This window comes from Sapajus apella, unplaced genomic scaffold, assembly GCF_009761245.1.
Source record: "Sapajus apella isolate SASKATOON/1434 unplaced genomic scaffold, GSC_monkey_1.0 scaffold96, whole genome shotgun sequence".
NCBI classification, from domain to species: domain Eukaryota; kingdom Metazoa; phylum Chordata; class Mammalia; order Primates; family Cebidae; genus Sapajus; species Sapajus apella.
The window spans coordinates 6,742,069-6,768,401 of record NW_022437036.1 but is presented as its reverse complement, the minus strand read 5'-3'; the positions used below and the strand labels follow the sequence as shown (position 1 = coordinate 6,768,401).

Sequence of the window (26,333 nt, the reverse complement as noted above, 5' to 3'; positions counted from 1 at the left end):
TCCATTGCACTGCCAATTTTAGTGAGAACATAATTAAATGTATATTGTTAATTAAAATTGTGTTTTAGTGGTCTCAACACCATCTCCTCCATTTTGATTTTAATTAAAATTAAAATGATTCATTGGTTAAAATTTGCATTAACAAACACCAAAATTTTGTATTGCTTTTAGCTTTAGTGTCTCCTACTTAAATATCTATTTTTGTCTGTGTTTTATGAAATACAAGCTACCTTAACTATCCTGTAGTGGTTACACAACTCAGTACTAATAAGTAATACTAACTCATTACTAAGGAATTTAGGGTATGTACCCGAAAATTTAGTAGTGGGAATTTGAGATCAAAAGCATTTAGAAGAGACTGCTTAGAATGTCTTCAAGGCATTCGTGCACAGAAACAGCCAATATCTGAGCACCTTCTACACCGCGAGAATTCTGCAAGGCCGTGCGTGGGCAGGAGAATTAGGCTGTCTGAAAAAACAACATCAGAAGCAGTGCCCTTTATTGAAGGCCAAAACACAAGCCACAGAAAAACTCGCCTGCCTTTGCGTGTGCGTGAAGTTGCCAGGCGGATGAGCGCTTGGACCATTATATGACAACTGTCGTGCTAAAAGCTTAGCTTTTTTTTTTTTTTTTTTTTTTCCTTTTTTTCTTTTTGTTCATGTAGTCCAAAGTACATGAAAGCAGAAGAGAGGCTGGAAGCACAAGACGGGGCAGGCCTCAACTCAATGCTTAGAAACACGCAAGTCCTCGACTTTGGAAACAGTGCAAGTTTTTATTCATGGCCAAATTTAATTAAGCCAGGCAACAAAAGATTGAAACTTGAAAGCTACTCCAGGGAGATAAAGATGTGATAGAACACGTGACCCCAGAGATGCAGGGAAACCTAATACTCGGTAAGTCGGAGTTTTCAAACAGTGTAGAAAGAGCTGAAGGGAATTTCTCACAAGGCTATAGAAAGTCTTGAGTGAGAAAGGCCCCCCTTGGTATCTGGCCCTGGAGACATTCTCTCTCGTCCTCTGGTCTCCAGAGACTTCGAAACACGCTGAGTCCAACAGGGCTTTGTTGTTGCAGCCTTACCCCAGCTGTGGGAACCATGGGCAGCCTTGCACCTGCTCTAATAAAAAGCGGGGAAGTTGTGCAGTTCTGTTAATGAATGCTTTGGGCTTGCCATTCCCTTGAAGGGAAAGACAATTTGTACTCTGACCATCTTCCAGAAAGGAGTGGGAAGAAATACTTCAGTAATGTGATTTTTTCAATTAAACATTTTATTTTGAAATCGATTTTTTTTTAAATGGAGTCTCACTATGTCACCCAGGCTGGGGTGCAGTGGCGAGATTTCAGCTCACTGCAACCTCCGTGTCTTGGGTTCAAGCAATTCTCCTGTCTCAGCCTCCTGAGTAGCTGGGACTACAGACGCATGCCACTACAGCTGACTAATTTTTTTTTTTTTTTTTTTTTTTTTGTATTTTACTAGAGATGGGATTTTACCATGCTGCCTGGGCTGGTCACAAACTCCTGAGCTCAGGCCATCCACCTGCCTCTGCCTCCCAAAGACGTGAGCCACTGCGCCTGGCCTTAAAATCAACTTTTGATTCAAAGTTGCAAAGGCACTACAGAGAGTTCCAGCAAATCTTTTCACTGAGTTTCAGTTTCCCAAGTAGTAAAATCATTAAATAACCATAGATGCTATAATTGGGAGAAAGATTCAGCATTAGACTATTCATCCTCAAATAAATTTGGTGCATTCATTCAAATTTCAGTGATCTCTGAAAGAGGAAGGCACACACATATTGATAACTTTGGGAACCATTTTCTTGACATTTAAAATAACATGAGTGGTTTAATCTCAGTATTTTAAGATTAAGTACTTAAAAACTGAAATTTGTACTAATATACTGATGTATATCTTCATCTGGCCAACACAAAAACAACAAGGGTTACCATTTATTGTACACCTACTATACCTACTAGGTGACGGCCTCTGTACATGGGTGATGCGGTTTCTATTTCTTTAGAATCTACTGAGGAAGAGATTCTATTGTAGCCTTTATAAAATGAGGACACAAATGCAGAGATGTGAGGTAACTCACCCAAGGTCACACAGCTAATATGCATTCACAGTGGAAACAGACACATGGGTTTAGGCTGGGTCTAAAGAAAATCACTGTGGATGCCGTTCCAATCTCCCTTGCCAAGTCACACCCACTGCTGTCACTGAGAACTTCCGTTACACGGCAGTGAAGCCCCCAACCCCCCACTCCATATATCACCCAGAATTAGCTGCAAAGTGTCAGGAGACTTGGCCAGGCAACCCCAAGCATCAGCGAGGGCTGGAAGCCTTCACTGTGAAGCCCTTTATAGAAAGCCGCGGTTGGCAGCCCCCGCTCCTGCCTGGGAACAAATTAACATTGGCATTCCAAACACAGGAAAGGAAGGAAATTGGAAACACAGTTTATACTTGGCCAGCCCTTTGAAATACTGTACCATGCTACCGACATCAATTAATGAAAAGCAGGGTTGTGTGAGAGGCTCTGGTTTGGAAATGCATTAACACACGTTCAACATGTTTGCACAGGAACCGGATTATAAGCACCCTGGCTCCAAAACAATAAAGCAATTACCCTAAAGCTGGTGCTCTCCGAGTTGTCATTAATTCAATCCACTCCACGCGGATCAGCACAGGCTTTGCGCGACTCCCCACAACGCCTTCCGACACAAATGTTGAAAGGGCGGTATTGCACATGCCACCCCGAGTTTCCCATAAGTAAGTGTCAAACTTCATGCACTTGAATATCCCCCCAAATCATAAACACTCTACTTTGGAGAGGAAAAGATACGCAGCAGCAGCCCTGGTATTCCCTGGCGTTGCCATTTCAGTTTGGGTTTGAACAGTTTTTTGCTGGGGAGATTAAATGAACTATCTGTTCCATATTATGAAATACCAACTCACAGTTTTTGTCAAATATTATTTGTCAGATGCCATTTGCTGCAAAATCCGGAATTCACTCCCAGCTTGAACACACAGCTAATACCAAATGGCTTGCATAATAGCCGTGGTCGTACATGGGATCATTTGCAGTGAACAACCCCCTTCCTCTATAAACTGTTTCAGGGATTGCAAAGGAAAGCATGTGAAGCTCTGGAATAAATAAAGCACCGTGCCTTGAGCTGCCCAGTACAAAGGACCCTTGCATGCCGGGAGAACAGGCTCAAAATGACCCGAGAGCAAGTTCCCACTTCACAACTTGGTAAGAATGCTTCCGAGAAAGGATTTTAGATGATGTGGGTAAATCTCACTATTTCTGACCTGCAATAGAAAGAATCAGCTCACTTCTTGAAGGACTGGCATCCCCAGGCGCTGCCTCTATGCACATGCCCACCTGCACCTGGAATCCAGGGTTCAAGCAGCAGACATCACGGGTGTCTCCTCCCCACTCCTGGTGACGTCACCTCCTCAGCTCCACTCCACGTTGATCTGGGTTCCATCAAGTTGGAGCAATTTGAGTGTGTAAAGCCAAATGTGTTATCATTTTCACCACAAATTAACAGTTTCTATGTAAATATTGGTATTTCCTCACCCCATGAAGGCGAGAGGAGGCAAAATGGCACCGGCGCATTTGATTTGAACTAATTAAAAGCAGAGGGTTGTGCAATTCAATATATTGATTTTACCAGTGGGACTTAAATCTTGTATAATAAGTGTACACAGCTGCAGTGCTCACCCACCACTGTGCTGTAAAGGCTAATCCGCACAATCCTTCTGACAATATCATGACAGGTCCCACACATCCCTGCCTGTGCCCTAACCCCGGTGACAGCGCCAGAGTGCATTAAGGTGAAGCCTTGCAGCAGCGTGCCAAGAAACCAGTGTGCTGACAGACCCCCAGCTAGGACTGAAAAGTCGGCGTGAAAGAATGAATGTGGCCAGAAGCTTGGTGCAAAGGGGTCCCCATTCAAAATATTCAGCCAGTTACACGGATGGGCAGGCGAGGAAGGGTGGAGACGGGCGAGACTTAGGACACGCTGACTCTTGCAATGGGCCAAATATGACCTTACCGAATAGGGAGGAGATATTAAAGCGATAGGAGTGATCAATCAACTTAGATGGGACTCTCCCTGGAATGAAGTCATCACTTGTCTCTGAGTTCAGCGGACATGTGATATTCGCTCACATCGCAGGCATTCCAGTGGTCAGGGGATCGTGCACCAGCTGTGTTTATCTCGGCAAAGGCTTGATAGCCTACTACGCCGTGGTAAAGCCCCAAACTGTAGCTTGAGAGGGCTGCATCTCAAAAGTGGTTTCTTTTCTCTGCGCATTTAGAGAATCATTCCCCTTCCTGCCCTGAAACCAATTTGCAACTGGACCGTGTCTCTTACCCCTTTCATGGGGACTGCTCCACAACCAAATGACAACCCCGGCACAAACCCCCAAAACAGCCACCCAAGCTGGCATCGAGGGCTCAGCCTTACCCTGCCTTGATTTCAGAAGGAAAACACATAGAAGATCGAACAAGTTCAAAGCCGGGTCACATCCATGCTTGGGAAAAGTAGAGGAAAATCTTTGATTTATATAAGCAGGAAAATGAGGTTTAAAAGAAGTGATTTTGAAAGGGTTACGAAAAGCACAGCTGTTGGTGCACTCCTATAGCAAAGGCGCTCTGCAGAAAGAAAGAAAGAAGGGGGGAGCTGTGTGACATCTATATTAACCTCTGGCTGCTCACCAGTGAGGGCCGGGGCTCCAAGTGCTGGAATGTGGAACAGCCCCTTCCAAATTTTAACACAAGCCAGGTTACAGCTGCAAATGCCTGCAGTCCATGCTCCCCTTTGCGAAGCACTCCCTGAAGGAAATTTTAAAACTGTAACAGAATCTTTTTCTAATACTCTACAGTGGTAGAGCCTGCTCTTGAGGGGCAGTGGGAGAGGTCTTAATGCCAAACACTTGTCAACAAAAAGGACAGCCAGATGGCATAAAACAAAAATCCACTGCACGGCCCTCTCCCTACTCTTCAGCTACGTTAACAAAAGCCACTGTTATATGCTGACTCCAATAATGATAGGTTTCCAACTTTCTCTTTTTTTAAATTTAGCATCAAAGATTCAACAAATTTCATGCCTTCATTACCTGGACCAGAGATACACATGATGACTTCCACTCCCCTACTGCCAGCCGGCTACTTCAGAAGATTTCTAACAGAGCTTCCCAAGGAAAGAATGGCGACGGGCTACGGCTAGACTCAGTCTGCAGAATCGCCATGGCCTGGGGATTATTTAAGAGAGGGTCACTGTTTTGAATTCCAAAATTAAGTCTACACAGAGGAATCGGGGTTGTTAATCCAAACCAGTTTACAAATGTTGCCATTGAACTTAAGGGGCCCAGGTTGGGAAGATGGAAGTCTCACTCGGCCGCTCAGCTCACGTTGCACAGGGCTTCACGGCACAGGCTGGGCTTTGTCACACGGTGAAGCCTTTGGTCCTCATTCCCACCACCTGGTTTTGTCGTAAATTCCCCTCTAGTTTAGATCCCGCTCAGCCTGGCAAAAAACTTGAATTCCAAGAACGACTTATAGGAACAAAACCCAGTTTGGCGGCAGGACAGAAGGAAGCATAAACGCACCAGGTCTGCAAAAGCCTTCAGAATTCAGGCAGGGGTCCCCCGCGCTCATAGGCCCGCCTCCCTACAAGACAGCAGAGGTATGCAGTGCAGGGGGAAGGGGCAGGAAAGGCTGCCAAGATCCTCACCCATGCCCCCCCATCCCACCATAATAATAAGTAATAGTTTGATATGTGCAAGTGACATTTTCTCTTATGTAAAGTGTGAGAATAAACTTGCCTTTAGAAAACTTCAAATACTACAGATCAACATGATTGCAATCCAAGGAAAAACAGTATAGCAGTGTTCCTTCTCAGCAAACTCAGCGTCCAGACAAGTCTCCTACACCTCCCCCACCCCTCTCCAACCCTACTGCCACCCCCAAGTCCCTCCTATGGAGAAATTCCAAGCTACAACAGAACAGAACGGACAGGCAATTTATTCCTGTGCGGCTGCTTAGCAGAAATTAAAGGCCAACATTAGAAGCATCTACAGGAAGTGTCTCACCAAACTGTAGTCCAGGTCTTCACCTAACTAATGACCTCGAGTTTAGGGACAGAGAGAGAAAGAAAACAAGGTCAATACGCTCTGTTAAAAGCCACTCTGCCATCTAATTTGGAGTGATGTTCCAGAAAGCTAGACCTGAGAAAGTCAGGGTCCCACAAAGCCCAAAGCCAGCCTGACTGATTAAGAGGCTCAGACAAGCCGGTCTTTGTCCTTTCAAGATGAAAGAAATGGATTGAAAGGTGTGTGTACAGCCAGAGGAGGAAAACCACCCAGCTGTGGCCTTCCCAAACAAGTCCCAGCTTGCTCCTGCCGCCATGGGGGAGCAAATAGCCCATACCAGAGTTCCCAGAGGCACACTTCGGGTAACCTGGGCTTTCTCTGGGGGAGAGGGAGCCCCTGGGTCTAGGCACACTGCTGGCCCATAGCAATGGGGCGGGGCAGGGGGGCAGGGGGATTGCTCTCATTTGCAGGGCCTTCTGCAGAAGCCAGAGATTACAAATACCTTTTTAATGACCCCAGCCAAGCTCTGAAGGCGGCTGCTGGGACCTGCACATTCAGTGGGAGTATGGGGTACCCAACAGAACAGAAGATGCCATAAATCCCCCACCAGAGAAGGCCCTGGCTAGCCCCAGGCTTCAGGAGGGCGACAGAGCTCTGCATTTATTATTTATGTGCATGTATTTGGAATTTTCCTGAAGTTTTTGGTATAGGTAATAAATACACATTGTTTAAAAAAAAAATCACAGAGACAGAAGTGCAGACAATGAAAAATCAGAGCCCAGCTCCCACTCTAAGCCCCAGCTGTGCCCCCGCCTCTCTACCTCTCCAGTAAAATCTCCCATTCCTGGTGTCTTCCTCCAGGAGGACACGATGATATACAAGCACACATGCAGCCCCCTCATCTGCACCTTGCTGCTTTCCACCTCATACATCTTGGAGATTGTTCTAAATCAGGTCATATGTTGCTGCTTTCCTCTTAACTGGCTGCTTAGTAGAATTTAAACTTTCTTGAAGGTGTTTTGGCATCTAAAGCTCCCACCCCTCGCTCGCTGAAGCTTGGGTCACTAGTTGAATTTGGGCATTATTAAATACAGACAATGGCCTCTCGGGAACTCCAGGGACCTTATCAGGAGGAGGAAGCTTGAAGGCGGATCAGCACTTCCCCGAGCTCCCAGTCCACGCCCCAGGTGCCCAGCGTGGGGCTTCAGTATCATTATTTCCATTATTCCAGTATCATTATTTCCCACAGGGCCCGTGGGCGTGAGCTTGCTGTCTTGACTTGGTTCGGGTTTTCGCAGCAAGTTACACAAGTAGAATGAAGGCGGCTCAGGAAACAGGGCTATCGGGTCGTGGTATCTCAGAAACCAAATATTTGATCATCAGTCCCGCTGCCGGGGGTTAGTTTGAGCAATTCTGGAGAACGTGCGCGCACAGATGGAGGGGGAGGTCTCAGGCCCTAGCCACAGCCCTAGCCTCGCGTCCCCGGGGTCGTCACAGCTTTAGTCGGAAACCGGGACCCCCAGCCGCCCTCGCGGCGTCTGCTGAGAGATCCCGCGCCACCCAATCTCCAAAACCTGTGGTTTGAGCGCCACACGTGATAAATTCTGAAAATGGATTCTGCCGGCCCGGGACCTATTATTAAATATCTAAAATAGGAAACTAGGGGCGGTGGCTCACGCCTGTAATCCCAGAACTTTGGGAGGTCGGGGGTTCGAGACCAGCCTGACCAACATGGTGAAACCCCGTCTCCACTAAAAATACAAAATCAGCCTGGCGTGTTGGCCTATGCCTGTCGGGAGGCTGAGGCAGGAGAATCGTTTGAACCCGAGAGGCGGAGGTTACACTGAGCCGAGATTGCACCATTGCACTCCAGCCTGGGCAACAAGAGCTAAACTCTGTCTCAAAAAAAGAAAGAAAACTAGCAATGGCAGCGTTTCTTCCCCAGCTCCAGCCGACAGAGAACACGGCGTCCGGCAGCCCGGAGAGGGGCCCCAAGGCGCTCGGAGCGCGCGGCACGCTAAGACGGACGCACCGCGAGGGGACAGGTAAGGCTTGTCTGGGGAAGGGAGTGCGACGCCCGCGATGCCAGGGCCAGGCAGGGCTGAGAGGGGCCCAGGAAGGGCGGGAAGACAGTCTCGCCGGGAAGGGCCCTTTACATTCAGGTAGCGCGGGCTGCGCCGGCCCGGGACAGCTCACATGACCGAGCCCCGCGCTTTGAAATGAGCCGCGGCCCGGCAGGCGCCTGGAGCCCCAGCGATGCGGCCAGCGGCGTAACATGGTGGGGGTTTCAGAGGGTCCCTCTTTCCCAGTAACCCCCAAAGGCCCGCAGAGCCCAGCGCTCCCGACCTGGGGGCGCACACAGCTTGGGAGCCATAGGGCTGTGGGTGGGAGATCCTCGGGCTGGCACTGCGATTTCAGCCAAGAGCAGAAAGCTGGGCGGGCTGTATGGAGGAAGCGGCTCCCTCCCTCCCGGTCCCAAAGTGACCCGAACAGACACGCGTACCCGCGCCTGCCTTACTCACCGAGGTTGACGAAGCTCATGACCATGTCGGCGTCGGTGAGGAAGTGGCTATCTTGCAGGCTGGCCAGAGGGGGGCCCTGGGTGCTGAAGACGGCCTTGTAGGGGTAGGAGAAGCCCTGGCCCGGCCCGCTGCCCTCCTCCACCGCCATGGCGTTGTACAGGTCCAGCATGAACATGGGCGCCGAGTTGTGCTTGCCCTGGAGGTGCGGGCGCGGGCGGTGGGGCAAGCCCAAGATGGAGAGGATCTCGCGCTGCATCTCCCGCCGCTCTTGGCTGCGGAGTCGCCGGTGGATGAAGCTCGAGTGCACCTCGTTGTCCAGGCTGAAGTCGGCCAGCGCGGAGCGCAGCAGGAACAGGGGTGCCCAGAGCGCCACGAAGCTGTGCGGCGCCGCGGCGCGCAGCGAGCGCACGTGCATCGCGCCGGCTCTACGCGCGACCCGGGCTCCGGGCTCTGGGCCCGCACCGCCCCAGGTGGCAGAGGGGGCAGGCGGCCGTCCGCGCCGCTCGGTCACTTGCAGCAGACGTGCCCCGCTGCGCCCGCGCCAGACATGGCCCCTCCCCGGCCGGCCGCGCTCTGCCGGGACCCCCGCCCCCTGCTTGGTGCTGGCCCCCGGCCCCTCGTCCCGCACTCGCCCGGGCGCACCGCAGGGCTTGGAAAGCAGCCCCGGCAAGCGAGGAGGCGAGCGAGGAGGCGGGCGCGGGTGGGAGGAGCAGCCAGCAAACCTACGAGTCCAGAGAGTGAGCGCCGGGGAGGCAGCAAGGAGGCGGGCGGGCGGGCGAGCGCTCCTTCTTCCCGCTCCTCTCGCGCTCCCGCCCTCGGGCGGCGGCGACCCACCCTCTTCCAATCTCTGGCACGGAGAGCAGGGTCCCCAGGACACTCTACCAAGCCCTGGGCGCTCTGGATCGCACGAGAGGCCGCCTCGGGAGCCCCAGAGTGGTACGCGCTGGGGCCTGGGCGGAGGAGGAGGAGGAGGAGGAGGACGGGCTTCCAGGGGCCACTCCCGCGCCGGCGGCCTCCCACCTGCCCTCGGCCCCGCCCTCCCCCCAGCTGTGCCCAATGGGTTCATTCATTCCCTCTAGAGCGCTTGACAAATGTTTACCGACTGCCCACGGGGTGCCCAGAGCCTGGCGGGACTTCGCTGGGTTGCGGCGGGAGGAATCCGAGCCGGCCCTGCCCTCTTGGCACTCGCGGTCCGCACCAGGAAGGAGGCCGGAGCGGGCAGGAGTCTGCGGACCGCGGTGGGAAAAGTTGGGGGAGCCCGGAGGTGGCGCAGAAATAGAAGCCTTCCTGGAAGCGGTGACCCTTGAGCCGGGTCTTGCCCCTCTGTCCCGGTCTCCTTTTAAGCCGGGCACGCTGGCCGCTCCGCGCCATCCTGAGCCAGTTGCCAGCTAGTCTCTGCGCTCGCCAATTGTTGGGCCTGGACCTCTCCCCGATTACCACCCCCTGCCCCGCAGCGGGCGCAGCTTGCTCCTCCCAGAGACTTCCAAGACCTGCTAAGCTCAGGTCGCTTCCTCGCCTCACCCCACGCACATCTGAGTTATTTCCTGTCCTTTCTCTTGCTGTCTGGAATTACTGTTTGAGTTACCCCGTGCCTTCTTTATTGCCTTCTCACGCCCATTAGACACCCAGTGCCCTAGGGCCCGGCTCTCGTACCATAGTGCCTTAAACCCTGGGCGGCGCAGCCACAGTGGCTGCGCAATCAGGAGTTGTTGAGTGAATAAGTGAACTTCGTGTAAGCTGCGAGATTCTTCCCCACCTCCTCCTCTTTGGGGCCCTGTATCTTTCCAGCCACCCCTCCGCCTGAGACCAGGCGCCCCAGCCCCACCACGGGGGCTTCCCATCAGCCTCCCCATGGCAGTGCATCCTCTTCCCCTCCAAGGGTCTGTGCCTGAGACCTCCCCACCAGCCTCCTCTCCTGCCTCTCCTCATCCATTCATCCTACAATAAATACCGAGCCATGCACGCGGTCACAAGTGGTCCCCAGACCACTCAGAACGCACGGGTCCTGAGTGGGACCTGCCAGTGTGGGATCTCAAGGGAATTACTGCACCCAGAGTGGCAATGAGGGCATCGGGGTAAAAGTTCATCCCTGTCTCCTTCCCCTCCTGGGGCTAGGTGAGAGAGGGGGTCCCCAGAGGGCAGCTGGGATGAACAGGGAAGGGCTGAGGTTGGGGAAGGGGGTTTTGTCTGGGAGGGGCTCTGGCTAAGCCTCAGCTGGGGCTGTCCTCCCTGGAGCAGGAGAGCTGGGGAAGAGAATTATGGTCTTCTACAGCCTTCTGGAGAAGTGGTTTGGCCAAGTGTCCCTCTGGGTCTCCCTTGGGGACTTTTGGACAAGATGGCAGCCTGAGGGGCCACATGGGTGGAGAAAGGAGAGGCCAGAGGCCAGGAAAAGAGCAGAAAAATGCCAGCCTGCAGGTAGGTCCTGGCCATTTACACACAGGCCCCCGTCTGTCAGATGGAACAGGTTCTGATCCCCTATGCCAGCCCGCAGGTCCTGGCCATTTACACACAGACCCCAGACTGTGAGATGGAACAGGTCCTCAGCCCCCATGCCAGGGAGGGGCCTCTGCCTACCCACCAGTCAAGGCCCTCCAACCACCCCCGCCATCTACTCTTCATCCATTCACTCCTTCCTTCAACAGATAAATGTGGAGCACAGGATATCAGGCAGGGGAGCTGTGGGGCCTGCAACCTGGACAGCCATACAGGACCCCCGCCCTCAAGGGTCCCCCGGCTCTCAAGGGTCCTCACTTAGTTTCCTGCTCTAGGTTCACCATATGCAGTTCTGAATCACCTGTGAACAAAGTCCCCCCTGCCCCGTATTTATTTTGCACCTGGCCCAGATATTATGTGGCCAGTCCCAGGGCCAAGCACAGTGCTGGGCGGGAAGACATAGCAAACGTGGCCACATGGCAGCCTCCATCAAGAAGCCGGCCTCCAAGTTTGAGAGCAAAGCAAGAGCCTTAAATAAGATTTGGGGACTGGAAGGGAGGCAGGTCTTGTCCATCACTCTATCTGGGAATGATTCAGAAGCCAGGCAGCAGAGGACACACAGAAAGGAGAAGGAAGGGTGGGCATCATGGAGTGCAGGAATCCTACCCTGGGGCCACTGGGGAAATTGCAGGAGCGCCACAGTCGTCCAGGGTCCATCTGAGAGTGTGCAACTGGAGAACCTGGGTCACATCAGCCTGTAATAAGTGACAGGCAATGTGGACGGAGGAGGGCAGATAAACAGGGTGATGTGGTGGACGGTGGGGAGGGGGGCTTTTGGAGGAGATGCCACTGACCTGAGTCCTGAAAGACAAGAAAGAGGCAGGCTTTTCCAGGGAAAGGCATCCCAGGTGAAGGAACAGCAAGTGCTTGAGCCCTGCAGAGCAGGGGACAGAAACCAGGCTCTGTCCTCAGCCCTGCCCACGCCCTCCAGCACTGGCTTGCCAGGGGCAGGCTATGCCACCTCCAGTGCCAGCAGAGAGAAAGGAGGTCACTTGCTTCCACAGTCTGAAATAATAAGGAGCCAGAGCAGCCCTGCTCTGCAGCAGCAGCCTCTGCTCTTCGTCTACTCTCTAATCTTTCGGAGGGATCTTCACAAGCAGGTGAGGCTGGGGGCAGGGGAAGCTGGTCTTGGTGCTACAATTTACATATGAAACAACGGATCTGTCCTGTCTAAGCCAGGATTCTAGTTTACCGTTTTTGGTGCATCTCACCTGAGCCTATTCTGAGCCTGGCACACAGCAATTACTCAATTAGTGCCTGTTGAATGAATAGTAATAAGCACAGCCTATACCTAAAGAGACCAGCTGACCGTGCAGGCGCCGGTGCAGGCACCAAGCCTAGATGTCTCCCACGTCCCTCACCCCAGCAACCCTTCCTCTGAGGTGCCATCGTTTTTCATGCAAGATGAAGAGACAACATGCCCTTCATACCCAAGGCCTCAAGAGATAAGGTTTCCTCTGAACTCCCACAACCCCCCATTTAGCCTTATCTTTCCTGTGATCCATGCTGGGGGAGGGGTGGGTCTTTCTTTTCCCTGTTTCCTCCCCCAGAGTCATCCCCAAGACTGCACCAGGCCCTCAGTGAATGCTGAATGAATGAAAATGAGCAAGCAAGAAATATCCGGCTGGGAGTACATCCTATGCCAGTTTGGGAACTGAGGCCAACACCAGGAAAAGCTTTGAGATTGCCAAGGTCAAGTCTTGTGTGGAGGGGGCAGCCTGGGCCCTGGAGCCAGCCCAACCCCCATTCACACCCCAGCTCTGCCCTTCCAGCTGTGCACCATGGGCAAGGGACTTAACTTCTCTATGCCTCAGTTCCCCATCTGTAAAATGGTGGGACTGATAGCGCCTGTCTTCTGGGATCGCTGTGAGGTTTCAGAAGTTGATTCATGGAAAGGGCTTTGCACAGTGCCTGGGGCACAGAGAAAACCCTTGATAAATGTTATTATGTTACCATCTGGACGAAGAGGAAAATATGGTAATAGGAAATTCTCCTAAGCTACAAAATAACAACAAAACTTTTCATGATGATCTGCTTTTTGGCTCAGCAGAGAAAAGCAAATGTATCCTGACTCTGAGAGCCAGAGCTAAGGGTGCGAGGCAGGAGGGGACATTCGAGATGAAAGGGTCATCCCTGCATTCCGATCCTCAATCCTCACATTGTGCCCAGCCCCACTGCAGGCCAGCCAGGGCGTAGGGACTTCCCTGGGACCTATCTCATTTCCCCAGCAGCTAGCCCCCCACCCACACACCCCTAGTTGTGGTTCCCCTGGCCAGGGCACCCAGCACCGGGCTCCAGGACCGTAATCCGAACTGCCCCAGTCTGCTCCACACCTGGGGCCGCCTTTGCCTGGATGAAAGACAGCCGGGAATTGTGAGGGGTGTTATTGTGTCGGGTGGCCCTGGCCCAGTGTCCGCTCCCCTCGCCTGCTGGCCTCCCCGCGCTGGGCCAGGAGTTTTCATTTCCTAAATCATCAGTCAAAACCGAAGCGATTTTGACCAAGTCAGCATGTCTCTCCAAGGCAGTAAAAAGAAGAAAAGAATTCTGCTGACACACACATTGTTCAGTGAGGTGGGGACCTCATCTTCATCTGCAGAGCTCTTCCACCATCTGCCCTAGAGGAAGCTCAGCAGGCCCAGGGGCTCCCTGGGGTAAGCAGCACAGTCGAGGAGGCCAGTGGGCTGCTCTCTCTGTCCACACCACCTGGCTAAGGCCAGATGACCTGGACCTCCAACCCCAGCAAGGACTAGAGGGCCAACTGCGGCCTCGTGTGCTCAAAAATCCCTGTGTGCAGAGAGGTGGACCCTGCAGAGGAAATTATTAGCACACACCTGTGGTGAAATTTTGTCTCCCACGCAGATCTCTCATTGCACAGGAGGCTTGGACTCCTCATACTTGCCCACTCTGAGATTTTCTTTGCACAACTTTAAAAGCAGCAGAATAAGAGTCCTTCCATGAGTCTCAAGTACACATGGCAGTGGCCACAGTTTCAAATGGAAAACACAGACAGACACAAGCACTCTAGAGAAAGCTGGTAGCATGCAGGACTTCTAGGACCTGGAAGCCAGCTAGGGGGATGCTGTGGTTTTGTTTATTATTGTCAGGGTTGTTATTTCTTCCTTGGTTGGAGGAAGCCTGGTTTGGTTTTGAGCACTAACTGTCCTTGGTTCAGCTTTACGGGTAGCCCTTTTCCCCTTTCAAAATGTGACAGGGAGTGGCCTGCCTGTCACCTGTTGGGAGCACTTGGTTCTGCCAGACACCTGCTAAACCTGCACTGCCTGAGTCCACATCACCGCCATCTCCTCAATGCTTGGAGACGCTAGTTCTGCTCCTCAGATTGCAGAGAAGGAGGACCAACGATCTGAGAGTAACTCGCCCGGAGTCAGACAGCCAATCTGTAATGGAGCCAGGATCCAAAGCCACATCCGTCTACACAGCCCCGGCCTTTAAGCATCAGTGCATGTTTAGTGACCTGGGAGCAGCCCCTTTCTTCCTTGTTTTAACCCAAAGCAACACTTCTCCAACCCAACTGTGCACGTGAATCCCCTGGGGGTCTGTTAGAGCATAGATTCCCACACAGCCAGTCTGAGTGGGCTGAAATTCTGCACTTCTAACCAATTCCCAGGGGCTCGGAAGCTGTGGTCTTCGGGCTATATATTGACGATCGAGGCTTTAGATTTCTGAAGTTATAGCTAACAAGTTGGGGCTTCAAATTAAAAAAACTTCCATATCTGTGATTCCAGGTGTCTTTTTAAATGAACTCATTACTTCTCCCAACTACCTTATATGATTATTATGTTTATTATCCCATTTTACAGATAAGGAAATTGAGGCCCGAATACTTGAGGGAATCTACCCGAAGCCACATGGTGAGTGAATGATAAAATCAGAATTCTGACAAAAGCTATCTTGTTCCAGGCCCTGAGGGCTTAGACGCTGAGGAACACCAAAGCACAGGGTTTGTCTTACGCCTGTACGGACCTCCCAGTGCCCAGACCTCAGTGTTGGAGAAACATACCTCTAAGCCCCTCTTCAATTCCTCCTTTATTGCGGAAGTCAAGCACTCAAAAGCTGGCAGGCACCAGCCAGGTAACATAAATACAGAGATGTAGTGTGAGGGTCAAGGAATAATTTATTCCTCTTAATTCAGGGATTCTTCCTCCTTAGCCTCCTGAGTAGATGGGATTACAGGTGTGTGCCACCACGCCTGCTAATTTCTGTATTTTTAGTAGAGACAAGGTTACACCATGTTGGCCAGGCTGGTCATGCACTCCTGACCTCAAACAAACCATCCGCCTTGGCCTCCCAAAGTGCTAGGATTATAGATGTAAGCCACTGTGCCTTGCCAGGGTTTCCTCTGTTTTCCTCAGTAGAAAAGCTCCTTCTCCACCATCAGTCCCTGTATATCAAGTTGGAATATTCTCTCCTCTAAAATTCAGAGTCGGCATATGACCCAGCTTGGCCAACAGAGAAGCACATGTGATAGGTTCAGTGAAGGTCATGGCCAATGAGATTCAACTTTAGAACTTTTGCCAGAACTCCTGGGAAAAAGGGGTCTCTCCTCCCTCTGGGGTTGCTAGGTCAGGGGCTGCTGCTGGCAGTCATCTTTCCTCCCTTCAGGGAGAGCTTGCCTGTGAGAGAAGCCACAGGATAGCAAAACAAGAGGAGGCAGGAGACTGACAGCATCAGTGAGCCCCTGGAGCCCACTATCCCTGAAGCCAGCCCCAGCCAGGACTGTTCAGTTTAAGCTATTGTGTACTGAGTTTTCCGTCAGTTACAATAAAAGTCCTACAGACATGTGGTTCCATTCCTTCACGTTGAGGATAGAGAAATTGACATCCACAGAGAAACTGTTGGACCCAAAGTCTTGCAGTGAATCAGCACAGAGCTGGGATTAGACTGGGTTCCTGGCTCCCAGAGTCCTGGGAACTCCCCACCACGCCACATCATGCTTCTCTCCGTCTCTGTTCTTTTCTTCCTTCTCTCCCCTCCTTCACTGTGTTCTGCTCATTTAAAAATGTTTATTCTTTCTTTTACTTCGAGTTTTATCTTTATTGCCTCCCCCTTGGTAAACCATTATTCTAAATATAACAGGTTAGTCCCAACTCACGTGAAAAGACCGTATGGGACGATTAACAGATGTGAGCTCATCTTACATATGATGCAACAACTAATAAGAGTTAGCATGAATGGCACAGCTGATGCCCAAGCTTTGCAGATTAGCTCTGGTCTTCGAATCACCCTGAAATTAGATGCAGTATCTCCCATTTCACAGATGAAGATATGGAGGCACAGAGGTCAAAGGGCTTGGCCAAGACACATGACTAACAAATGACAAAGGCAGCATTCAAACTTGGGTGACCCAATTCTGATCCCCTGTTTTGCCCAGCCAGCCCTTGTAAAACCAGGCTGAGATTTTTATTTCCATAGTTCACATGATAACCAACTACTAAGTTGAGTTGCCAGGTTTGCCAAATAAAAATATAGGATATCCAGTTAAATTTGAATCTCAGATAAACAAAGACTCAATTTTTTAGAATAAGTATATCCCCAAATTGCATGGGACATGCTTATCCTAAGAATGAGCCTTTATTTATCTGAAACGCAAACTTAACCTCTAATCCTGTATTTTATCTGACAATTCTACACTAAGACACTTTTATGCATAAAGCAAAAAGCATCCGCCGAGTCCTTGGTTCTACAAAAGACTCAGGGCCTTTGCACTTGCTGTACCGTTTGCCTGGAAGACTGTTGCTGATATTCACCTCCTTCACCTCCTCTGGTCTCTGCTCAAATATTTCACCATTGAAGCCTTCCCTTACCTGTCTGCCAGAAGCAACCCACGTTTTCTTTTTATCTTAACACCATCACCTGAAATACAATAGCTACATGTTTGTTTGTTCACTGTGTCTCTCCTGCCATGGAAATGTGGGTGTATGTTTTGCTCTGATTTGTTTACTACCATGAATAGAGCCCAGAACTATGTCCCGTATGTAGCTGATACTCAATGAATATTTGCTGAATGAGTGAATGATCTCATTCACTCACTCTGGGAGCACGTCGTCTTTTCTGTCTGGAATACTGCCTGACTCGGGATTGTCACATACATTCGGTCACCTGCTGAGTGGCAGTGGGCATGCCCCTGAGCTCCCCACTCCTTGGACCGGGTTCATCACACATCCCAGGGTCACTGAGAGATCAGGTGACAAAACAGCCTTGAGAGTCAGTTGCTAACTTGCAGGAGCATGTGAACAAGCATTCCAGCGTGCTTTTCTCCTTCAACCACTCGTGCCCCAGACAACTGAGCCTCAGAACACGAACCCTAAAAAGCAACTCTTTCCATTTTGATATAGTGTCCAGAGCATATGCAAGCTCCTCCGACCCCCAGCATCACTGCGGACAGTGGTGTCAAGCACTCCCATGCCGGAGGGAGGGACAGCACATTAACAGATGTCAGTACCAACAACGGCCAGCAGTCTAGGCATCCAGTCCATTTATCTGCATCGCTCCATTTCATCCTCCCAACTCTTTTAAAACAGATATTTTTGTACCCATTTTGCAGATGGGGAAACTGGGGCTCAGATTAATCAGTTCCACTGCCAGAAGGCAATGGAACCATGTTTGAACTCAGCCTGATAGCAATCTCTGAGCCCATTTCCTCACCTGTAAAGTAGGTATAATGATAGTGCTGTCTGGCCAGGCGCCATGGGCTCACACCTGTAATCCCAGCACTCTGGGAGGCTGAGGCAGGTGGATCACCTGAGGTCAGGAGTTCAAGACCAGCCTGACCAACATGGCAAAACCCTGTCTCTACTAAAAATACAAAATTAGCTGGGTGTGGTGGTGCATGCCTGTAATCACAGCTACCTGGGAGGCTGAGGCAGAGGAACTGCTTGAACGCAGGTGGTGAAGGTTGCAGCGAGCCAAGATCATGCCATTACACTCTGGCCTGGGCAACAAGAGGAAAACTCCATCTCAAAAATAAATAAATAAATAATAAAATAATAGTGCCGCCTTGTTGGGATGTTGTGGGGACAAAATGAGATGTCGCGTGTGAAGTACTTACATGGGTCCAGGCAGGCTGCACACACAGGTGGCACTGCAGGCAAACTTGCCCCCTCCCCAGCCAGAAATAACCAGGCTAGAGGATGTCATGTGAAGGCCATTATTCCAAGCTGCCAAGAGTGACCAACGGCATGGCTTGAGGCAAGACAGCTATCCAGATTTATCAGATTCACTTCCTTGGGTATTTGAAGTATGATATCCAGAGAAAATGAGGTTTTAGGAGTGAGGCCAGGTCAAGAGGCAGAAAGTGAAGCCAGTGTGGCCATGATGGGTGGTGAGCCAGCCCAGGCCATGCTGGGATCAACATTCCCATTCTTGCCTTTGAGAATGGTGACCTCGGAGTTGTGCAGTACCCACCCTCAGCAACTGTACTCAGCAGCCCTTAATATTTATTCATTCATTGATTAATTCACATATATATTAATTTATTCCCACCATGTGACAGTTTTTCAGCCCATGAGGCAGCAGCAGTGGAAAGATATTCAAGACTTCTCACACAGGTATTTTAGTTAGGGGAGATGGCCAAGAAACAGGAGTGACGGACAAGTACCAACAAGAAAGCCCAAGAGGAGGCTGAGAGCAGAGGGTGAGGAGGCTTCTTTGAGGAGGGGAGGTCTCCAAAGCCAGGCCCAGAGGAGCAGCGGGCAGGGGACTACCAGCAGAGGCAACTGTGGGTACAAAGGCGCTCTGGTGACCCACAAGAGCATCTGGGATGCTTGGCTTCAGAAACACCTCCTAACTCCGGCTTTTCCTGGAGCTGATGGTTTCCTGTGCCCAGGTCCCCAGACACAGGTGTCTTTATGATTCCAACACATTCCTTGGGGTGGCTCGAGTTGGTGCCTAATTCTCACAGCCCAAGGAACTCTGACCCAACTTCCATCTGGGGCCCTTATCCTGAACAGAGTCCAGACAGGGGCATTGCCGTCCCTCGTCTGTTCTCCTCGTCCAAGGCTCAGTGACCCTCCTCAGCCAGACTTCTGCCCCACCCATCTCTGCTCCCAACAAGCTCCCAGTGAGCTGTCTGCATCTGCAACCAGGAAACACCATGTTCCCAGACATCAAAGAGTTTGCAAAAGACTGTGGTCACCTCAGACCCAGACCGTTTCCTGCTTAGGTTCCAAGTCCAGGGATTTTCCTTTAGGGCTCCGGTGAAGGGTAGAAGCTGCCCGACATCTCGAGCCGCCGACACCTCCCTTCCCCAGGCCCCACTGTAATCCATGGCTCCTTACAGCCTTCCACTTCTCTCGCTCCGTAGCCCTGATTTCGTTTCTGTGGGGCAATATTCCTTCATCCCCAGATGCCACGTAGGAATTTTGGGGGGGGAGGGGTGGGAACTGGAGAAACAAAAGGATGATTTGCAGGGGTTCAAAGCCTCATTAGAACCAGAATATTCAATTTACACACATTTGGTTCTTTCATTTCCATTTTTTTAGGGAGAGAAAAAAATCAATCTAGTGTGGACATTTTGAGTCCTTTGCTTGGAGGTTCAAGGCAGCTGTGACTTCAGAACGCCTTCCTGGCATTAAGCAATCAACAGGCCAAGCAGATAAAACTACCCTGTGTTTAAAAAGCAGGACTGTCTCCCAGGCAGAATTTTTACAGATAAAACAACAGAACGTGACTCAAAAACATCGCGTTATGAACACGGCCCCATGTAGACGCATAACTCCCTGCTCCGGAGCTCAGTTCTGCAACAGCCCGGGAGCGTCTGCTCCGGAGAGTCTCTATGTCCGGCTTCAAGGAGCCACTTCGAAGCCACGATTTCCAGAGGAGTTTTGTGTTGCAAATATCACCTCCACCCCTTCAACGTTTCACTGCGAGGAGGTTCCTCTCTCCTTCTCCTGTTCATCAAAATGTTTGCACATGTTGTGGGGAAAATGACTTTCTGTCAAGGTCGTTTAAGAAATGATGGGGTCCAGAAAGGGAAACACGTTTCTTCACCGAGGGACTTCTTAGTCTTTAATTAGGGAGGAGAGGGTGGAGTGTTTCACAAGCTGTTATATCAAGTCAGAGGTCTATCACACGCAAGGGTCAGAAACCCAACTCAGAATGGCTCAATGCCCAACTCAGAGTGATGTCCCTAACAGGGAAGTCCTAGCAACGCTGTGCCCTGGGGCTCATGGAGTGATCTCTATCTTTTAATTTGGCATCTATCTGAATGCTGGCTTTATTATTTCCTACCACAGAGAGGCCTCCTCTGCATTACCACATGTCAAGGCCAGCCAGTGACCCTGGGAAGAGAGAGAGAGAGCCTCATGCTCCCAGGAGAGGATGTCCAGGTCTCGGCTCGCCTTGCACACTAGCAATGGCAAATGGGGAATGGAGCACCTGGATTTCACAGGCTTGCCTGCTGACTTCTGAGGCAGGGTGGAGATCAGGGTACTAGGTCAGCCTCACTAGAGACCCATAGCATAGGGCAGGCACCATTTTCCCAAAGCAGGGGGATGCCGTCACATGAATCCGGGAAGGGACACTGAACCCAGGAAGGGACACTGGGACCAAATTTGGCCAGGTGCAATGGCTCACACCTATAATCCCAGCACTTTGGGAGGCAGAGGCAGGTGGATCACCTGAGGTAAGGAGTTTGAGACCAGCCTGACCAACGTGGTGAAACCCCGTCTCTACTAATTAGCTGGGCATGGTGGCAGGTGCCTATAATCCCAGCTGCTCAAGAGGCTGAGGCAGGAGAATCACCTGACCACTGGAGGCAGTGGTTGTAGTGAGCCCAGATTGTGCCATTGCATTCCAGCTGGGGCAAGAAGAGCAAAACTAGAAAGGAAGGAAGGAAGGAAGGAGGGAGGGAGGGAGGGAGGGAGGGAAGGAAGGAAGGAAGGAAGGGGAGAGGGAGGGAGGGAGGGGGGAAGGAAGAAAGGAAGAAAGGAAGGAATGAAGGAAGAGAGGAAGAAAGGGAGGGAAGGAAGGAAGGAGAAAGAGAAAGAAAGAGAAAAGAAAGAGAGAAAGAGAAAGGAAAGAAAGAAGAAAGGGAGGGAGGGAGGGAGGGAGGAAGGAAGGAAGGAAGGGAGGGAGGGAGGGAAGGAAGGAAGGAAAAGAAAACCAAATTTGATTAAAACAAAACAAAAAAAAAACCCTCGATGGCTGAGCACCCAGCTGAGCTGGGTTTCTGCAGGGACAGAGGCCCTGGGGAGCAGGTGCTAAGCCCCATGACGGCCTCTCTGCCTCTGAAATTCTGTGCTGGCATGGGTGCAGGCCATCAGCACTGGGTGCCATGTGCCTGTTATTTTGTGAGCTCCCAGAGGACATGCCGCATACACTGTTTTGCATTTTCTGTGTCTAACATGGGACTCTTCATACAGTCAGTGCCCAATGAATACCTGACAGATAGAGGAGCTCACAGAGCCCCTGCACTTTTTCTGTCGTGGCCTAACTCAGTCCAGTGTGGTTCCTGACTTATTATCCACCTCCGATGCCCCCTGCGTCAGCCCCTGGAGGGTAGCGGGATGCAAGACTCAGTTGCTAAAGCAGGGAGCGGCCGTCACTTACGGCTGGATTTTGCTTGTTTGTTGGTTTTTGTGTCCCTGTCTTTCTGCCTACTTTGAATTTTAAACTCCTTTTGTCTGCTTTTTGAATAGATTCTTCTAGGGGTTCATTCTGTTCTCTTGCAATGATTCATGAGTTTTATCACGCGCCAGACATTGTTCTGAGAATGGTGCGTAGAGCAGTGAACAGCACAGCCCAAACTTCTTGGCTCATGGGGGTTTCACCCTAGACGGGGCCCAGGAACACAGAGCAGGGGTGCAGAGGGTGCAAGGATGCCACTTCAGCCACAGTGATCAGGAAAAGCCCCGTATCTGCACTCACATCACTGGGGAGAAGATTTTTTTTTTTTTTTTTTTTTTTTTTGTGGCAGGGTCTCACTATGTTGCCCAGGCTGCAGTGCAGTGGTGCAATCTTGGCTCACTGCAACCTCTGCCTCCCGGGTTCAAGCAAGTCTCCTGCCTCAGTCTCCCAAGTAGCTGGGACTGCAGGCATATGCCGCCATGCCTGGATAATTTTTTTTTTTTTTTTTGTATTTAAGTAGAGACGGGGTTTCACCATGTTGCCCATTCTTGATCAAGGGAACCGCAAGGGCAAAGGTTCTGGGGCAGGGCTTCTCCAGTGTTTTCAGAATCCTTGTGACTAGAGCATTTGTGAGCAAAGTGGAGCTGCTGGCAGCTTGTCTCAGAGATTGATCACTGGCCCCATAATGTAGGGCTTTGAACACCATCACAGCAGACAGACCCTGAGGTGGTCCCTAATGAGTTCCACCTCCTGGTGTTCCCGCCTGGGTCCTCCCTTCCCTCATTGTGGGCAGGACCTGTGACTTACTTCTAACCAACAGAATACAGCAAAGGTGATGGATGTCACTTCCGTGGTTACAGACGGTAACAGGAGTTGTGACGTCTCTATCACCTGCCCACTCACTGCCCTGTCGGCTTTGGTGACAGCAGCACAAAGCACTGAGGACAGCAAGGAACTGGGAGCTAATCACAACCACGTGGACTTGGGAGCAGACCCTTCCACAGTTGGGCCCAGAGATGAGAACCCACCCTGGCCACCCCCTTGACTGCAGCCTTATGAAGAGCTCTGCCGGGCCAGCAGCCAGACTCCCGGCCCACAGAAACGTGAGATGGTAAACGTGGGTTGTTACAAGTCATGAAGTCTGTAGTAGTGGCGTTCTGTGGCAATGGATGACTGACGTGGTTGAGGGCTTAGGATTTAAGTCTAGAAACCAGCGGAGGGTTTCGAGCAGGGTAGTAGCAAGATGAAAACATCACTTTAAAAGCTTCACCCCAGTCGCCTAAAGGAGACTTCATCTTGGGAGAGCAGGAGGGCGGCAGGAGGTGTTGGGAGCAGCAGGGGCATCCAGGGTGGGGAGTCGGTGTCCAGACTCCAGGGGGCATGGAGGGGGTGAGAAGTGGTTGGATTCTGGATCTATTTGAAGGTAGATTTTCAGATGGATTGGATACGGGGTGTGGGAGAAAGAAGTTAAGGATGGTGCAAGGCCGGGGCCATTTCTCTGAGGGACAGGGAATGGGAGGAAGAGGAGGTCTGGGAGGTGAGGGGCATTGTCAAGAGCTATGCACCAGATTGAAACACTAACTGTTTGGGAGGCAGTATCAGCTGCAGGGAACCCTGACTGGTGTCTTAAACAGACATTCAGTGCTCTTCACGAACAGTCAGGAAGGAGGTAAATGGCTCTAGCATTGGCTCAGGATTTCAGCAGAGCCACCCAGGGCTTGGGCTGTCCCCATTTCCCTGTCTGTCCTCCTCTGCAGTTGGTGTTTCTTCCTCTGACTTGTCACCCAAAGGCCACAAATGGCTGCCAGAGCTCCAGGCTTCCTCTTGTTTGGCTGTTTCTGTTTTTTGTTTTTAAGATGGCGTCTCATTCTGGCCCCCAGGCTAGAGTGCAGTGGCATGATCATAGCTCAACTGCAGCCCTGACCTCCCAGGCTCAAGCCATCCTCCCGCCTCAGCCTCCCCAGTAGCTGGGACTATAGGTGCACACAACCACACCTAATTATTTTTTAAATTTTTTTGCAAAAAGGAAGTTCCATTATGTTGCTCAGGCTAATCTCGAACTCCTGGGCTCAAGTGATCCTCCCACCTCAGCCTTCCAAAGCATGGCATTATGAACATGAGCCACAACACCCAGCCCAGAGCTCCAGGTTTTTTATTTGAGATGGAGTCTTGCCCTGTCACCCAGGCTGGAGTACAGTGGCACGATCTTGGCTCACTGCAACCTCCGCCTCCTGAGTTCAAGCAATTCTCCTGCCTCAGCCTCCCAAGTAGCTGGGATTACAGACACTCACCACCATGCCCAGTTAATTTTTTTTTTTTTTGTATTTTTAGTAGAGATGGGGTTTCACCATATTGGCCAGGCTGGTCTTGAACTCCTGCCTTTGTGAACCGCCCACCTCGGCCTCCCAAAGTGCTGGGATTACAGGCATAAGCCACCACACCTGGCCAAGTCCAGGTTTAGAGCCGGAAGGGAGTGGGAGTGGAGGCCCTTCTCTTCCTCTCTTGGTATCAGGAATGAAGCCCTTTCCCAGACAGGCTTCCCCCAGCAAACCTCCCCTTGCATCCCATCACAGCACGCCCATGGCATCCTAGCTGCAAAGGAGGCTGGGAAATGAAGTACCAGGCTCAGCTCAGCTGCTGCCATGGGAAGCAGATTCCGCTGGCAAGAGAAAGCAGGCAGAGTGTGGCTGCTGGGCACACAAGCCACAGTGACGCCGCAGGGTAGGAAGGCTGCACTCCAAACCTCTACAAGCCCATGATGGGTGAGCATCAGGCGCCATTCCCAGGGGCACAGGGATGATTCAGAGGTTATCTGCGCCTTCAAGTGAGGGAGAGAAACCCAGCCACAATGAAGACAGTGTGAAAACTGCTATGCAGAGCAGTACTGAGACATCACCCCTTCTACTTCCTGACCCAGCCTCCTCACTGCTCACTGAATTGAAAAAAAGAGTAGTCATTAAAATGATTCTGTGCCCAACATGTCACCTTACACATCACTCAACATGCCCCAGAGGGTGAAGATTTGCCTCCGACATTACCAACACTGAACAGTGGTCACTCATCCAGTACCATGTTCCCAGCGCCACGCTCAGCGTTCAGATCATTAGGAGTGTGTTTGGTCATTACGTAAGCAGAAACTTCACCGTAGTCACTTAATCAATCAGGGACTATTTTTTTCCTGTACAGGAAATCTATAGGGAGGAAGTGAAGGCTGTTGCAGCTTCTCAGAAAAGGTTGCAAATCTCCTCCTCTTAAGCTTTCTGTTCTGCTGTCCTTACCCTGTGGGTTGCATCCTTGTGGTTACAGCATAGCTGCTCCAGCTCCAGGCATCACATCAGCCATCCAGGTAGGATAAATAGTGGAAAGAGGAAGGACAAGGGGCACGTGCCAGTTGAGGCTGCCCCACTTTATCAGGAAACCAATAGCCTTTCCTGATATGCTATATCTCATTCTCACATCTTCTCTGCTAGCACAGGGTCGTACAGGCACCCTTAGCCACAAGAGAGGCTGACCAGAGAGCTTTTTTAATTGGCACAATGCTGCTTCTGGTAGAAAACAACGAATACGTGCTCAGCAGACAGCAGCATCTGCGTCTGCATTTCACAGGCTTTACTCATTCCATCCTCCCAACATCTTAATGAGGCTGGCACTGTGTGCATCTACTAGAGATCAGGGGCCAGCCAACCATGCCTGAGGGCCAAGTTCAGTTGCCTATTTTATTTTATTTATTTGAGATGGAGTCTGACTCTGTCACCCAGGCTGGAGTGCAGTGGTGCGATCTCAGCTCACTGCAACCTCTGCCTCCCAGGTTCAAGCGACTCTCCTGCCTCAACCTCCTGAGCAACTGAGATTACAGGTGTGTATCACCATGCTCAGCTGATTTCTGTATTTTTAGTAGAGCCAGGGTTTCAACATGTTGGCCAGGCTGGTCTTGAACTCCTGACTTCAGGTGATCTGCCTGCCTTGGCCTCCCAAAGTGTTGGGATTACAGGCGTGAGCCACCACACCCGGCCCAGTTGCCTATTTTAGTTTGAAAAGTTTTCTTGGAAGACAGTCTTGGCCAGTTGTTTACATATTATCTATGGCTCCTGCAGCAGAATGGAGGAAGCTGTAACAGAGGCTGAGCGGTCTGCAGAGTCAAGGATATTCACAACTTGACCCTTTACAGGAAAGCGTGCTGATCCCTGCACTAAATCCTAGCTTCTCAAAGTGTGGTTGGGGGACCAGCATCATCAGCACCACCAGGAGCAGGATCTCAGCCCACCCAGGTCCCCTGAATCAGAATCTGCCACTTGCTCACCATGTAACCCTGGACAATTTGCCAAACCTTTCTGGGTCTCTGTTTTCTCATCTGTAAAATGGGTAGAATTATCTCTCTCATCTGTCTCCCTCATATTGCTGGGAAGAAACAATGAGGTAATCCATAGAAAGTGCCTAACACATAATCAGCTTAAGAAATGTCGGCTGGCCGGGTGCGGTGGCTCACGCCTGTAATCCCAGCACTTCGGGAGGCTGAAGCAAGTGGATCACTTGAAGTCAGGAGTTCAAGACCAGCCTGGGCAACATGGTGAAACCCTGTCTCTACTAAAAATACAAAAATTAGCCAGGTGTGGTGGCCGGTGCCTGTAATCCCAGTT

General features: G+C 51.1%; 1 protein-coding gene and 1 long non-coding RNA gene across 3 annotated transcripts in view; one reads left to right on the top strand and one right to left on the bottom strand.

Annotated features, from left to right (window-relative positions):
• BMP7 (bone morphogenetic protein 7) overlaps nt 1–9,577 on the bottom strand; it is a 93,803-nt gene extending 84,226 nt beyond the window's left edge. For both annotated transcript variants that reach the window (XM_032257214.1, XM_032257215.1), the window contains exon 1: nt 8,620–9,577. In XM_032257214.1, the coding sequence (XP_032113105.1) occupies nt 8,620–9,034 (415 nt within the window). In that variant the 5' untranslated portion in view covers nt 9,035–9,577. The remainder of the gene's footprint in view (nt 1–8,619) is intronic.
• On the top strand, nt 7,950–17,893 carry LOC116535809. The gene is made up of 3 exons (XR_004262357.1): nt 7,950–8,142; nt 14,931–14,985; nt 17,466–17,893. It is a non-coding gene; the product is annotated as an uncharacterized LOC116535809 (long non-coding RNA).
• The last annotated feature ends 8,440 nt before the right edge of the window (nt 17,894–26,333 follow it).